The sequence below is a fragment of the Dama dama genome, chromosome 3 (assembly GCF_033118175.1).
Source record: "Dama dama isolate Ldn47 chromosome 3, ASM3311817v1, whole genome shotgun sequence".
Classification (NCBI taxonomy): domain Eukaryota; kingdom Metazoa; phylum Chordata; class Mammalia; order Artiodactyla; family Cervidae; genus Dama; species Dama dama.
The window spans coordinates 37,569,350-37,584,687 of record NC_083683.1 but is presented as its reverse complement, the minus strand read 5'-3'; the positions used below and the strand labels follow the sequence as shown (position 1 = coordinate 37,584,687).

General features: G+C 37.0%; 1 protein-coding gene across 1 annotated transcript in view; it reads left to right on the top strand.

Moving 5' to 3' along the window:
* The window catches only part of EPYC (epiphycan), a 37,191-nt gene extending 22,112 nt beyond the window's left edge, over nucleotides 1-15,079 (top strand). The window contains exons 2-6 of the mRNA XM_061122182.1: nucleotides 2,305-2,476; nucleotides 8,719-8,877; nucleotides 10,185-10,387; nucleotides 11,793-11,888; nucleotides 14,521-15,079. Coding sequence (XP_060978165.1) covers nucleotides 2,305-2,476; nucleotides 8,719-8,877; nucleotides 10,185-10,387; nucleotides 11,793-11,888; nucleotides 14,521-14,691 — 801 coding nt within the window. The 3' untranslated portion in view covers nucleotides 14,692-15,079. The remainder of the gene's footprint in view (nucleotides 1-2,304; nucleotides 2,477-8,718; nucleotides 8,878-10,184; nucleotides 10,388-11,792; nucleotides 11,889-14,520) is intronic.
* The last annotated feature ends 259 nt before the right edge of the window (nucleotides 15,080-15,338 follow it).

Genomic DNA, 15,338 nt, shown 5'->3' with positions numbered 1-15,338 from the left:
GCTGCCTCCATTCCATGAAACATCTGTCTCAATTTCCGTTCTTCCCAGAACCTCCTTTTGGTCTCTCTGCAAATCCATTCCTTCTGAAACTGCCTCCTTCTAACCCTGCAGATGGAAACCGTATGTTTCTCCGTTTAAGGAAGTGTGCCCAATCTTCTCAAGCAGAGATTTCTGGACACGTTTTATAATATCATGTATGGCTTCCTAATGCACCCAATATACTGTAATTTGCTTTAGGTTTGCTTTCATGCTTTAAATGCAGTAAAGTAAGCTTTAATACCTTCGTTGATTTTTCTTAGCAAAATGTCTAAAACTAAGCATGGTGCTGTGAATTAGATATATTTTGGACAAGCAAATTTTTTTTTTATTATAATCAATAAGCACTTGTTGATCACCTACTATGCTACAGCCTTGGGGTGCAAAGACAGAAGACCTAACTCAAAGTGTACCATAGAGTAGTCTTGGGTTGGCAGAAAACCGATGGAATCAATACCATACAATGCAGGAAGGGCTGAAAAACTACAGATGCACAGAAGGAGACAAAATCCAAAAAAATAAATTGACCAAAAAATAGTTTAGTTTCCTTTAAAGGGGTAATTTTCATTTGTGAAGCAATGTATTCAAGTGTATAAAAGTGACATTAAATCATAAGTCTATCATAAAATTTTAAAATAATCTGAAACAACTATCTAAAATACTCAGAAAGTATCTAGTCTAATTATGTATATATTTTACATGTTTCATATTTCAAACATGAAAGAAATAGCTTGCATATCATGTTGACATTAAATAAGTTAGAAAGTAATTTGTGTGTGTATGTGTTTAATGAAAACAAATAAAGAAGGATGAAAAAAATCAAGGTGATAAAGGGAAACTTGGGAAATTCTAGGGTGCCATGAAAAGACTAGTCCTCTAAGGATTATTCCTACATAAGCCTGTGAGCAGGTATAGTCACTCAGTTGTTTTTCACTGTTTGCAACGCCAAGGACTATAGCCCACCAGGATTCCCTGTCCACAGGATTCTCCAGGCATGAATACTGGAGTGGGTTGCCATGCCCTCCTCCAGGGGATCTTCCCCACCCAGGGAGGGGACTCATGTCTCCTGTATCTCCTGCTTGGCAGGTGGAGTCTTTACCTCTGAGCCAGTTCCTACATATTGACAACCAATTGTCTTGGGCAAACTTCTCACCCAAAGTTTCAAGGTCAGCAGGAAGTTAGGGTAGGGAGGTAGGGATTTACTAAGGGATACAAAGAAACAGGGGCTTTCCTGGTGTCTCAGTGGTAAAGAATCCGCCTGCCAATGCAGGAGGCCCTGGTTCAATCTCTGGGTCAGGAAGATCCCTTGAAGAAGGAAATGGCAACCCACTCCAGGTTTTTGCCTGGAAAATCCAATGGAGAAACGAGCTTGGTGGGCTACAGTCCATGGGGTTGCAAAAGAGTCCGACTTGACTTAGCAACTAAATAACAAAAACAAAGAAACAGACGCTGAGATAAGCAAAGAAAGTTGAGAGCAATGGGTTCTTCCAAGTGCCAGTGTTCTTAGAATCAAAAACTCACCACATAAAACATGCAAGAAGAGGAAATCAAGAATAATCTAAAGTAGAAGCCATCTTTGACTAGGTTTTCAAATTTTATAAAAGTGCCTTGTATTGTCAAAGCTCTCAAGAAGGTCAATTTTAATATCCCAATATTATTGGTAATATTGGTTATTCAAATAACAGTGAAAGCATATGAGAAATGGCATTCCATGATCAAATCATGTAGTTTTTATACCTTTACATATTTTAGTTTAGCATGAAGGATACTTTTCACTAAAAATGCAACTGAAGGAAGTGTAAGTCCCTGTAAAGGAACAGAATATTTGAATCTAGAAAAGCAAAGGCTAAAGGACTTGAAAATACACATCACTTTCTTATTGGGAGTAGAACTGGGGCTGCAGGAGGAAGGGGAATTTCAGATTTTACTCAGAAGCTTTCACAATAAGGCATTCTTGCAACACTATGTATTTAGAAAACAATAAACAAGGTTATTTTTAAACCTATGAAATAAACACACGCGGGTGTTTTAAAGATCAATAAGGCCAAAATTAAAAGGCACTGGAAACTATTACTAAGATTTGAGAAACAAAATTAATTAAAAACAAAACAGGAACCGCATGTGCCTTCCCAGGCCAGCAGGCGTCACAGTGTTCAACTTCAGGACACCAGCGACCTCTTGTGGCAAAGATGGATACATTTTTAAATTTGTGTCTGCCACAAAAGGTGATTGAGAAGGTTGCCTGATGAAATTCTGCTTCTTTTTTAGATTGAAATAGCAACAGTGATGCCTTCCGGGAACAGAGAGCTCCTCACCCCGCCCCCACAGCCAGAGGAGCCTGAAGAGGAAGAGGAAGAGGAATCTACCCCCAGGCTGATCGATGGTTCTTCCCCACAAGAGCCTGAATTCACCGGGGTTCTGGGTCCACAGACCAATGAAGGTCAGGTCCATCACAGTTGGATTGTAATGACGTTCACTTGTCCATTTCTCAAAACTGCCAAGTTCCAACTCTGCAGGGACCCACATGACCCAAGGAGAAAGCTTTGCTAGAGGCTAGGTGTGAAGCAGGAGATACACGTGTATTTTGTGTTAAAATATAAAGCAGTTTTAATAATACAGCTTTGGCATGATGGAAATGATCAAATAACCAAAGATCTGGGGTGAAAATATTTGTCTGGTATCATTACTCAAAAAGCTTTGTGGTGGAATGCATTTCTAGACCAAAGGATAACACTATTAGCAAGATCAGAATCCATGGCTGAGATCAGGTCCCAGCATTTCAAGGAGATATGTGATGATGGTGAGGATGATGGTGACGGTAGTAATAATGTTTTCCATTGATTGAGCACACAGTTTCTGGGGGCCATCATGCTCAGCATGTCACATTATCTCATGTGACTACTACAATCTCCCTGTGAAGGTATTAGTATTCATTTTTTTTACATTCTTACTTAAGAAACTAGCTCAGAAAGAGATCACAGAGCATCAGTTTCACACATTGAGTTTCAAGCAAGCTTGTTCTGATTCTTGAGTGTGTTCTTAGTGGGAACCAGGCTGCCTTTCCACTCAGTCCTAGGAGCAGAGAAAGGAAAAGGGAAGACAGGGTTCCATAATATTGGACTCCACTTTGTAGGACCTGAAAGTTATGTAAACCAGGGCCTTTGGGGTCATAAAAGGAATTCCTGGTGCTAAATGTGAGTCTACGGTTTGTCTATATTTCATGTAAGAATTTGTCAGTGTCAACCTTGGGAGGTATTCAAGTGGACTCACACTAGAATACTTTTACATACATGGAGAATGTGTGTGCTCTGATGAGGGGGGTGCAGAAAAAATGAACAGTTTCCATTGCAAAGGTCTATTTAGCATCAAATGTCTCTGTACTGTAAGTTCTGGATATACAAAACATCTTTAAATGACTACTATTTTCACAGATATTTCTGTCTAGTTCAGAGAGACGGACATGTAAACCAACTTAGAGGCAGTAAGTGTTACAGGTAATACAAGAAAAAGTTTGTACAGAACACGCTGAGAGAACAAAATAGAGGAAAGAGCATTCAGATCCCCACTTTCAGATTTGCTGGGTGTACTGTCTTGAGCAAAGCATTCAATATTTTTTTGCCTTTGCTTCCTCACCTAGAAAATGGGATAATAAGTAATAGATGTTACCTCATAGAGTTGTTGCGAGGATTAACTGAATAAATTTAGTGCCTGGCCCACAGTAAACATCATCAGTGTTAGTGATTCTTATTATTGATAGAAGAGAATTTTTTTTATTTAATCTCAACAAATTGTTCAGTGTACGATACATTAACTGCAGGCACTGTGTTGTAAGCAGATGTCTAGAACATAATTCATTTTACACACCTGAAACCATTTCCCCCTTCCCCCCGTCCCTGGTAATCACCAATGTACTCCCTAATTCTATGAGCTTCTCACTATTCACTAAGAAGTCCTATGAAAAGTTGTCTTTTGTGAAATGCTGCCAATATGCCAGTCCCTAAAGTGTTTTATATTGTGTCTTTGAAGAGACACAATAATACTAGGTACATGCTAGTTATTATTATTTTCACTTTATAAATAGGCAAACTAAAATTCCAAATGCCATAAAAGTGGTCCAGGATCATGGAGGTGGTACGTAACGGTGCTGGAATGAAGACAGAAACCACTAAATCCTGTCTTTAATGAATATATCATAGTCTTTCCACACAGTTAACTTTCTGTGGGGGTGATAGAACATGCTAAAAACAGAACCAGGGAGATACACACACAATGAGAAGGAAATGTGCATACCCAGCAGAAAGGCCTCAAAACAGGGAAATGAAATATCTCTAGAACATTACTTACTTTTAAGTAATTTCAGAGCTTTCAAAAGTTGACTGATTTGGAATTACCTGATGTGCCAAGACTAAGAGGAGCAGAATGCCCAATCTTTTGAAAAGCTCTAGTAAAATTTATGGCTCAATAATGTAAATTTTGAAACAATGTAAGAAAAATTATGACTTAAAAAATTTGTTTCTTAAAGGAGTCTAAGTAATGAAATTAAAAATTTAATTCACATTTTACTTTGCACAGAAGTAAATTCTAACCTTTAAAACTTAAATGTAAATTGTAAATTGATTTAAGTCAAATAGTTTGGAAATATTTAAAACATTGAAAACCAAAACATTATTTGTTACTATAAATATCAGTTTCTAGAAATAATATTCAGAGGCTACATTGAGTAGGCTTGAGTTATAAGTGAAAAAAAAAGCTAGAATTAAAAGCAATTGTTGTGACTATATATAATTATTCTAAGCAATTATTGCTAAATTAGCATGGCCATGCATATATAGAAGAATGAAATGCTTTTCTTCTTGAAACTTTGTGATAAAGAGAAAATATTTATTTATAATAATTGGAGAAATTATTAAATATTAAATATTTTATAGCTCTCCCTTAAAATTTTTTCCCAAACTTCCATTCCTAAAATAGCTTTCATTCCTGAAGTTGTTATAAGTGATTTTTTCTATTTAATGACATTGTTTTCTTGGGAATCCTAATTCTATAATTAAAATCACTAAAATGCGCCTGCAATGCAGGAGACTTGGGTTCAATCCCTGGGTCAGATTTGAGTTGCAAAGGGTCAGACACCATTTAACAACTAAATAACAACAAGAATAAGACCTTAATAGGTGCATTACTAATTCTTGATCTCAAACCACAAATGGATCCTTCAACAAGGGCAACCAAATGTCCTGATTTGCCTGGGAGTGAGGGGTCCCAAGACACGAGGCTTCCAGTGCTTAAAACCAGCAAAATTTCAGCTAAATGAGGATCACCAAGCAATCCCAAGAAAGTCTTCTGTCACTTTTTTCTTCTGTCTCTCATGGCTATTTTACTTTCTCCATCCATCTCACATCTCACAACCATTCTCTCCTTCTCCCAAAACTCCTCAAACTAGTCAGAGAGCTTAGCTTCCTCCTACACAAAGAAAATACAGTCTTCAGGTCAACAGCTCTTTGGTCTTTCTATTTTCAGACACATAATTTACCTACATCTATATCCACACCCTACATATTTTGCATACATTTCTATCTACATCCAGCAAATTTGGAAAACTCAGCAGTGGTCACAGGACTGGAAAAGGTCAGTTTTCATTCCACTCCCAAAGAAAGGCAATGCCAAAGAAAACTCAAACTACCGCACAATTGCACTCATCTCACACATTAGCAAAGTAATGTTCAAAATTCTCCAAGCCAGGCTTCACCAGTACATGAACCATGAACTTCCAGATGTTCAAGATGGTTTTAGAAAAAGAGGAACCAGAGATCAAATTGCCAACATCCATTGGATCATTGAAAAAGCAAGAGAGTTCCAGAAAAACATTTACTTCTACTTTATTGACTATACCAAAGGCTTTAACTGTGTGGACACCACAAACTGGGGGAAATTCCTAGAGAGATGGGAATACCAGACTACCTGACCTGCCTCCTGAGAAATATGCATGCAGGCTAAGAAGAAACAGTTAGAACCGGACATGGAACAACAGACTGGTTCCAAATTGGGAAAGGAGTACATTAAGGCTGTATACTGTCACCCTTATATGCAGAACACATCGTGCTAAATGCTGGGCTGGATGAAGCACAAGATATAATCAAGATTGCTGGGAGAAATATCAATAACATCAGATACGCAGATGACACCACCCTTATGGCAGAAAGTGAAGAAAGAGAAAGAGCCTCTTGATGAAAGTGAAAGAGGTGTGTGAAAAAGCTGGCTTGAAACTCAGCATTCAAATAACTAAGATCATGGCATCCAGTCCCATCAGTTCATGGCAAATAGATGGGGAAACAATGGAAACAGTGACCAACTTTATTTCCTTGGACTCCAAAATCACTGCGTTTGGTGACTGCAGCCATGAAATTAAAAGATGTTAGCTCCTTGGGAGAAAAGTTATGACAAACCTTGATAGCATATTAAAAAGGAGAGACATTACTTAGCTGACAAAGGTCTGTATAGTCAAAGCTACGGTTTTTCCAGTAGTCATGTAAGAATGTGAGAGCTGGACCATAAAGAAAGCTGAGTGCCGAAGAATTGATTCTTTTGAACTGTGGTGCTGGACAAGACTCTTGGGAGTCCCTTGGACTGCAAGGAGATCCAACCAGTCCATCCTAAAGGAAATCAGTCCTGAATATTCATTGGAAGGACTGATGTTGAAGTTGAAGTTCCAATACTTTGGCCACCTCATGGGAAGAACTGACTCATTGGAAAAGACCCTGATTCTGGGAAAGGTTGAAGAAGGGGACAACAGAGGATGAGATGGTTGGATGGCATCACCAACTTGATGGATATGAGTTTGAGCAAGCTCCAGGAATTGGTGATGGACAGGGAAGCTTGGCATGCTGCAGTCCATGGAGTTGCAAAGAGTCGGACAAGACTGAGCAACCGAACTGCCTGACAGACATCCTCGCTTCTTCCCCTTCCTCCTGTTACAACAGAGGCACTGTCTGCGCTCCCTCGTGTGGGATGTAAATGCTTCCCACTGTGTTGTTGGTTCCATTTCCTGCTGCCCTTTTTACTTTCAATCTCTCTCCCTTTGGATACTTTTCTGCAAATCTCTCCCACTTTGGTCCATTTCCTCATCATACACACTACAAATATGTCTTATAGTTATCACTATCTCTCTTTCCTTTTTGTTTACAGTCAAACATCTCAGAAACATTGTCTGCATGTTCTGTAACTGTTTCCTCACCTCCTACATCCTCCTTCAGGGACTGTGATCTGGCTTCCAGCCTTATCACTCCACAGCGCTTACCGAAGTCTCCTATAACCTCCATAGTAACTACTCCAAGAGACATTTTTCAGTCCTTAACTGACATCTCAGCAGATTTAGATTATTTTCTATTCCCTGTTCCTTCAGACTCTCTCTCCACTTGGCCTCCATAATACTGACCATCTACTATCCTTCTTTTCTTTTAACCATTGCTTCTCTATCTCCCTTAGAAGCTCTCTGTCCTCTATAAGACCAATAAGAGCAATAAGCAGAGAGTGAAGGAGGGGGCTGTGTGTGTGTGTGTGTGTGTGTGTGTGTGAGAGAGAGAGAGAGAGAGAGAATAGATAAATAAATGGAGATGTAATATAACTTGAATTTTTTAGGGGGGATCTGTTGCCTTTTCTAGCACATTATCAAAGCCAAGCAAGCACCATCTTTTATCTTGATAACTCATTGCCCCTATGCCCATCCCACTCTGCACCCCCAACCCCCATCAATCAGTCTTCCAGCTCACCTTCAAACAGGGTGATATCGTAACATGCAAATCTGGTCATGTAATACTCCTGCCCATCCTTAGGACAGGAGACAAAACCTGTAACACAGTCCATAAGGCCTGTGTGTTTTGCGTCCTACATATTCCAGTGCTTCTGTACTGTAGCTACAGGGACCTTTCAGTTCCCCTGGAGTGAAGGGACCTGGCACGTTCTGCGTCCTCTGCCTGCAGACTCTTTCTGCTCACTTCAACAGTCAGGTCCTGCTCTTCCTGCAGATTTCAACTCAGTTACCACCTCCTCAAAGAACCATGACTCTCAGACTGGATCAAATTCTCCTACTGTATACCTCTATGATATTCCATGACATTTACCACAATCATCATTTTATTTGTGTGATTAACATCCATCTTACATAGCAGATCATCAAACAGAACTGTGTCTCTGTGCTTACCACTGTTTCACCGGCTAGCACAGTGCAATTTACATAGAATAGATTCAATAAATGCATATTGAGTGAATTAATAATGATAATTGCCCTACCTTTTCCCTTGATTTTATTTCAGTGGCGTGTTTAAATACTGAATGAAAGATCTAATAAAAATATTATATGTGATGTTTTAAATTTATAAAATATGCAATCTTAATATTTACTTCTGAAAATAGAATTTTCAATAAATATAAAAGCAACAATCATGCTATATTCAGTAAATAATTTAATATAAAATTTTAAAATATTACAAAGAATATATTCATTATTGGGGCAGCCTGAGTTGTTATATTTGACTTTAGTATTCTATTTATAGAAAACTACATAAGAAGATATTAAATATTCCAGCATACTCTATATGAGACTGTAATCTTGCTTAATAAACATTTGTAATCCCATTATTTGTTAGAAATTGCCTGTTGCTTACATGTTATTTGCCTCTCTTTTAGACTTTCCAACCTGCCTTCTGTGTACTTGTATAAGTACCACCGTATACTGTGATGACCACGAACTTGATGCTATTCCTCCGCTGCCCAAGAACACAGCTTATTTCTATTCCCGTTTTAACAGAATTAAAAAGATCAACAAAAATGATTTTGCAAGCCTAAGTATGGATGCTGGCACTAATATCCTTCCCTTTTGTTTCTTAAATGTTTGCATTATAAAATGTTGGCACTGAAAATGAAACATAAATATCAAAATATGTCTCATAAATCAATTTTTACTTATTTGTATGCTTGAAGGTTTGTTTTAATTACAATAAGAAAGAATGATGAATCATTAAAGGTCATTATGAAACTATATGGATTTCCCAAGTGGCATTAGTGGTAAAGAACCTGCCTGCCAATGCAGGAGACATAAAAAACATGGGTTTGATCCCTGCATAGGGAAGGTCCCCTCAAGGAAGCCATGGCAATCCACTCCAGTATTCTTGCCTGGAGAATCCCCATGACAGTCCCCGGTCCATGAGGTAACAAAGAGTCAGACACGATTGAAGTGATGTGACTTATGCACATGAAACTATATAGTTGTTGATATTCTCAAACTATTTTCAAGTAAACAAAAATCACAAATAATTATACTTTATAGGCTAAAACTCATTATCACATTATCACAGTAAGAGCAGAAAGTCATGACCATCCTATTTAGTAGGATCTGGCTTGTTCAAATAGACTTCCATTGAAGCACAATTAAAAAAAATAAAGCACAATTGCTTTATAATTGATGAATGCAAATCTAAATTCTGACCTTATGATTGTTGCCAACTTTGAAGAAAGTTGATATTTGTCTTCATTAAGTGTTTTAATCATTTGAAAATTTCTTTCTAATGCCTGTGTATTTTCATGCTAATGCATCTATTACTGTTAGAAAATATAATAATCTGCCAGCACGGAGGAAAAAAAATATTTTAAATAGTAAGATCCAGACAAAATTTATGAGGAATACAGGAAAAAGATCAATGCTTTTAAATATAATGAAATATAATGTGTCATTTTCTTTGCTAAGGCTACACTTTGGAGTGCATAAATATGAATAGTATTTGGAGGAAATCCAGGTGGTTCAGTAGTAAGGAACCCGCCTGCCAATGCAGGAGACATAGGGACAGGGGTTCAATCCATGGGCCAGGAAGATCCCCTGGAGGAGGGAATGGCAACCCACTCCAGTATTCCTGCCTGGAGACTCCCATGGACAGAGGAGCCTAGAGGGCTATATATAGTTCACGGGGTTGCAAAGAGTCAGACATGACTGAGCCGCAGCTGCAGTCTATTAAGTTTTTATAAAGTTGTCAGAAATAATTGTTTCATTAACTATTGCTAATTCATGTTTATATTTGTTTATATGTGGGAAATTTTATGTTTATATTTTTATGTGAGTGAAACATATTCAACTACTTCTCTCTTTTTTTTTTTTCCAGATGATCTAAGAAGGATTGATCTGACATCAAACTTAATATCTGAGATTGATGAAGATGCATTCAGAAAGCTGCCTCAACTCCGAGAGCTTGTCCTGCGTGACAACAAAATTAGGCAGCTCCCAGAATTGCCAACCACTTTGAGATTTATTGACATCAGCAACAATAGACTTGGAAGGAAAGGAATAAAGCAAGAAGCATTTAAAGTGAGTTTTAAGTTTGAATATGAAATACTTTAATCTTCCCATTCCCTTTGCTATCAGTGTCTAGCCTTTTTATTTCCACAAAGGGATTCAATTTGATGAGACTTTTAATGCCTAAAGTAAACTTTAGAACACTATGTGTCATGCCTTTGGGAAATACTGGTGCATTCTGAAGCTGCTCAAGAACTAAGAGGAGAAAGCAGAGCTGGAATAAGTGGGTGGAGCACCAGTCTGTTAAGTTGCACTTAGGAATGTTATAAGCCAAATGATTCATACTTACCAAGGCTCCACTCAAGGACAGTACTTTGTGTGGTTGGAAGGACAGTTACTTGTACAGAGTGTGGGTGATGCCTTGAGGGTAAAAGCCTTCTAAATTATCTGTAAGGGGGATGGATTCAGTTAGTCTTATGAATTTTGTTTTCTAAGTGAAGGAAACAAGTTTGGGGTTAGAATGGCTTTGCTTGGCATGACCGCAGAGAGTCTGACAACAGTAACCAGTTTGGCTTTCTCACCCAGTCTTAACTCCCTTCGAGTTGCCTCTCTAAATATCTGTTGGACAAATAAATTTAAGCTACTGTTTGAAGGGACATCTCACAACTTCCATAGAGGCTACAAGGGGTTGTGTGGATTCATTCACCAGCCCTGGGCAATGGTAGAAAGCCTGTATCTCCACTAGTGCTCCTGCGACACCACTGTGGCAGGCAAGGGAGTTAGGGCACCTCATCAGAGCCTGGCAAAGATCAAATCTAGTCCCCTCACTCAGAGTCTATTGGCATGGGTGACAGTGAGTCACAGTTGCCCTGTGACATTTTGTCGGAGTAGACCTGGTCGTATCTAAACATATATTCTGTCTTGCTAGGGTGCCCTCTTGCTATTTGTGCTGGAGATGGGAGCATTTTCTCGGGGAGAATTTCTCATTTCCCCATTCTTGTAACATGAAGGAACTTTTTGTTATTTCCCACCATAATCCTCAAAATTTTATTGCAGAATCTCTATGTGGGAAATCAATGCCTTGCTTAAACTGAGAAAGTTAGAGTGGACAAAGTAGGTTCTTCCAGAGACTAAGAAAGATGTTTCATTTACATCGAGAGATATTTGCTTGCTATCAACTCTTGTGGAACTCATTTGAATTGTCCAGGAACAGAGAAAACTAATTTGCCTCAACTTTAGAAAGCATGGCAACCCACTTCAGTACTCTTGCCTGGGAAATCCCATGGACGGAGGAGCCTGGTAGGCTACAGTCCACGGGGTCGCAGAGTCGGACACAACTGAACAACTTCACTCACTTAGAAAACAAGACCTGAACAGGCATGTGTTATTTTACAAATAGTTTCATAAACAGGGGATGAACTGTATGACTGTGGCACCACTAATTTCTATTAAGGCCCTACACTTGGAATGTTTACAGGATATGTATGATCTCCATCATCTCTACCTCACGGATAACAACTTGGACCACATCCCGCTACCACTCCCGGAAAATCTGCGGGCCCTTCACCTCCAGGTAGGCTAATACTAGTAAGTTATGCCCAACACATCCATGGAAAATGGATGCAGACGGGAGAAGCCACGATGCAAAAGCTGTATGATGGCATGTTAATACACCGTGATAGTTTTTTTTGTCTCTCATTTATTCTCTCTCTCACTCTGAGTACAAGCTGTCTGCACATTCATGACTCATCTATACTGATTTATTTCTGATAACTAACTTTAGTCTTTATTTTCATTCTTTGCCACCTCATAATGCACCTTTTTGGCACACAAATCTTTTTTTAGAAAATAAGAGCTTCATCTGCTGAAGAAATGTGTGAAGATTAGAAATGGAAGAGAATAAGAGAGAAAGAAAAATTTAATTTGATTTATAGCTTTCAGAAGGAAAAAAATGTCAGTTTTAGCTCCTGATTTTAGGTTCCATGAACTGAGTTAAAGTCAATCCTAGGACATTCCTATCTGCTGAGAGATGATGGACTTTCATTTCTCTGGATTAAGAAAATGCAGTTTTTTTCTAAACCAACATATTTGAAAGCTTGCGTTATTTTAAATTCCTTTAAGCTACATTTTATTTTTGAAGTAATGAGTGAAAACACATTTTCAAAATGTTATGATCTAATATTTTCTAAATACTGGGTTGGCCAATAAGTTTGTTCATGTTTTTTTCTGTAAGATGTTACGGAAAAACCCGAACAAACTTTGGCCAACCAAATATATTCCACTGAAGTATATTACAATATGATCAATTAAAAAACACTTTTGGTTGTTGAGACAAAGAAAGATAAATTACTTATTTCAGATGTAACTTTTGGTATACAGTTGTAATTAACTTTCTGTAATAATTTCATCTGTTCTGTGGAATAAATCTGTAGAAAACATAACCATTATGTGCTCAAAGACACAATATCATAGTGCAATATTACAGTCTTTTAGTATGAAAAGTATAAACCATCACAAGAAGTGATTCCGCTATGTGAGAGCAAGTCTGATTCTTTCTTATTTACTCTGTGGATTCTGTAATTATTTACCTCTGTGTCTTTTCTTCCATCCCTATTTACATCTTTCCATACTTCTTTCTGGTTTCTTTGTGTGTGTATCTGTCTATGACTCTTAGATATCTATCTCTTGAGAGGTTTTCTGACTACTTAACTTCCTTAATGTGATGCCCTTTCTAGCCCTTATCTGGTTTCTGGATGGCTCTCTATTGGTCTTCTCTTTTTCTGGGGGTGAATGTCTATGTCAATGAGAATTTCTTGCCTGGTTTAGGATTAGAAAGAGGATTTTCAAGGGAACCATAAAAGGAATTGGAAATTTTTTTCCAATTCTGAATTAAATTTCATTACTACTGTCTGATGATATTGAGTCTACAGAGTAACCAGGTCTCTGATGTTATATTTAAACATAATGTGCTTGCATATGCAATCTAAGTTTTTTTTTAAGTGATTGGCTTTATATTCCCTATTCTAAGGTTTAAAAAAATATCAAGTGAACATTTAAAAATATTTCTCTTTCACAATCACCTCACCAATATCCAGTATAAAGCTGTTTTTAATTTACATTGTCTTCATTTTATATTTATCTTTAATGCTCTTATAAAAATCTCTTTTTATGATTCATTTGAAAAATATTTTCCAACATACTATAAGAATGACAGATCTGGCAAAAGCAGATTCCCTGGGCTGAAATTCTACTTGACACTATTTAATGATTGAACAAATATTTAAACCTCCCTGCATCTCAGTTTTAGTTTATAAAGTGGGTGCAGCATTCACGGATACATGATAATGACTTAAAGATAAGGCATGATAATTATTAACTGAGTATCTATTACCTATCAAAGAAAATAGAATAGTGCATAGGCACTAAATCTATATTATTTCTCATGGACACTTTGTAAAATAGTCAATCCATCAGAAAGACATAAGGGTTATAAATACATATGTACCTAATGACAAAGCCTCAAAATTTATAAGGACTTCATTATTAGAATTGAAGGGAGAAAAAGACAATTCAACAATAATAGATTCCTCAATATTCCACTTTCAATAATGGATAGAACAACTAGCCACAAAATATACTGAGAAACAGAAGACTTGAGCAACACTAACAGCCCTAATGAGCCCTAACAGTCACGTACAAAACTTTCAACCCAACAGCCATTTTGACATTTTTTTTTCTCATTCTTGAACTTTCCCTGCATATTACTCAGAATTTGAACTTGACATTCTCTCTGTCTGGGACATTCTTACCTCAGCTGTCTCCCATGCCCCTGCCTCCTTGTCATTCCATTCTCAGCTCCGCTGCTGTCTCTTAAGGTAAGTTTTCACAGACACTTTCCTTTCTTCTTAGTTCAGATTATTTTTGGAAATAATTTGTTTTGTTTAAATTTGCTTTTTCATCTCATTATCTTATACTCCCATTACTGAAGTAAGCTCCATAAAGGCAAGCATATGTTTCTCATGTTTATTGGCTTATCCTCACTGCTTAGAAAGTGTTGACATATATAATAATTGCATAATGTGCATTTCTGGATGAGAGAAGGAATGAAAGAGTAAAAGCAGGGGTGGAGCAAAATGGACTATATTGTTAATCAATACAAGGAACAGGTGATAACTCATCTAATAATTTATCTTAATCTTTTTTAGAATAACAACATTCTGGAGATGCATGAAGATACCTTCTGCAATGTTAAAAATTTGACTTATATTCGTAAGGCATTAGAGGATATTCGACTGGATGGAAACCCTATCAATCTCAGCAAAACTCCTCAAGCTTACATGTGCCTACCTCGTTTGCCTATTGGGAGTCTTGTCTGATTTCAGATAATGGTTAACATTATGATGCCTCCTATAACAAAATGATTCTTCCTGCTCTCTTCAAAAAGAAACCTCAGCATGATACTTTCAAAATATGTTCTGGAAGATGATATAAGTACATAAAATACAGCTAAAAGTTTTAATATATGATAGCAATGTAGTAGTCTAAGAAAACACCAGATGAATCAGAAATAAACCAAAAATGTACAGAAATAGGAGACTAAGAGAAAATATTTCATAGATATTCTTATAAATCACATGTAATTTTCAAGTTTTAGGAATTCATATCCTATATAATTTTAAAGTAATCATAATAAAAATTAAAAATTAACAATGTAGGTATATTGCCAAGATTTAAATGTTTTAATTAAACTTTTCCTTTTTTTTTTTTTTTTTACTAAAGCATGTTTTTATTTTCAAATTAATTAAAGAAAATGAAGAAAAGAATAAAAATATTTGAAAATTATGAGGGCCTTGTGGAAAATATTCATTATAATCACAACAAGCAAATAATCGTACTACACATAGCTTCAGTATTTTAATAATAATATTTTATCATCCTAAAGACCTGCCAACTGATTTTAGACCTTTCCTAATTATTAGTTATTATTAGTTAACTGGTGTGCTGCAAGGAGATCCAACCAGTC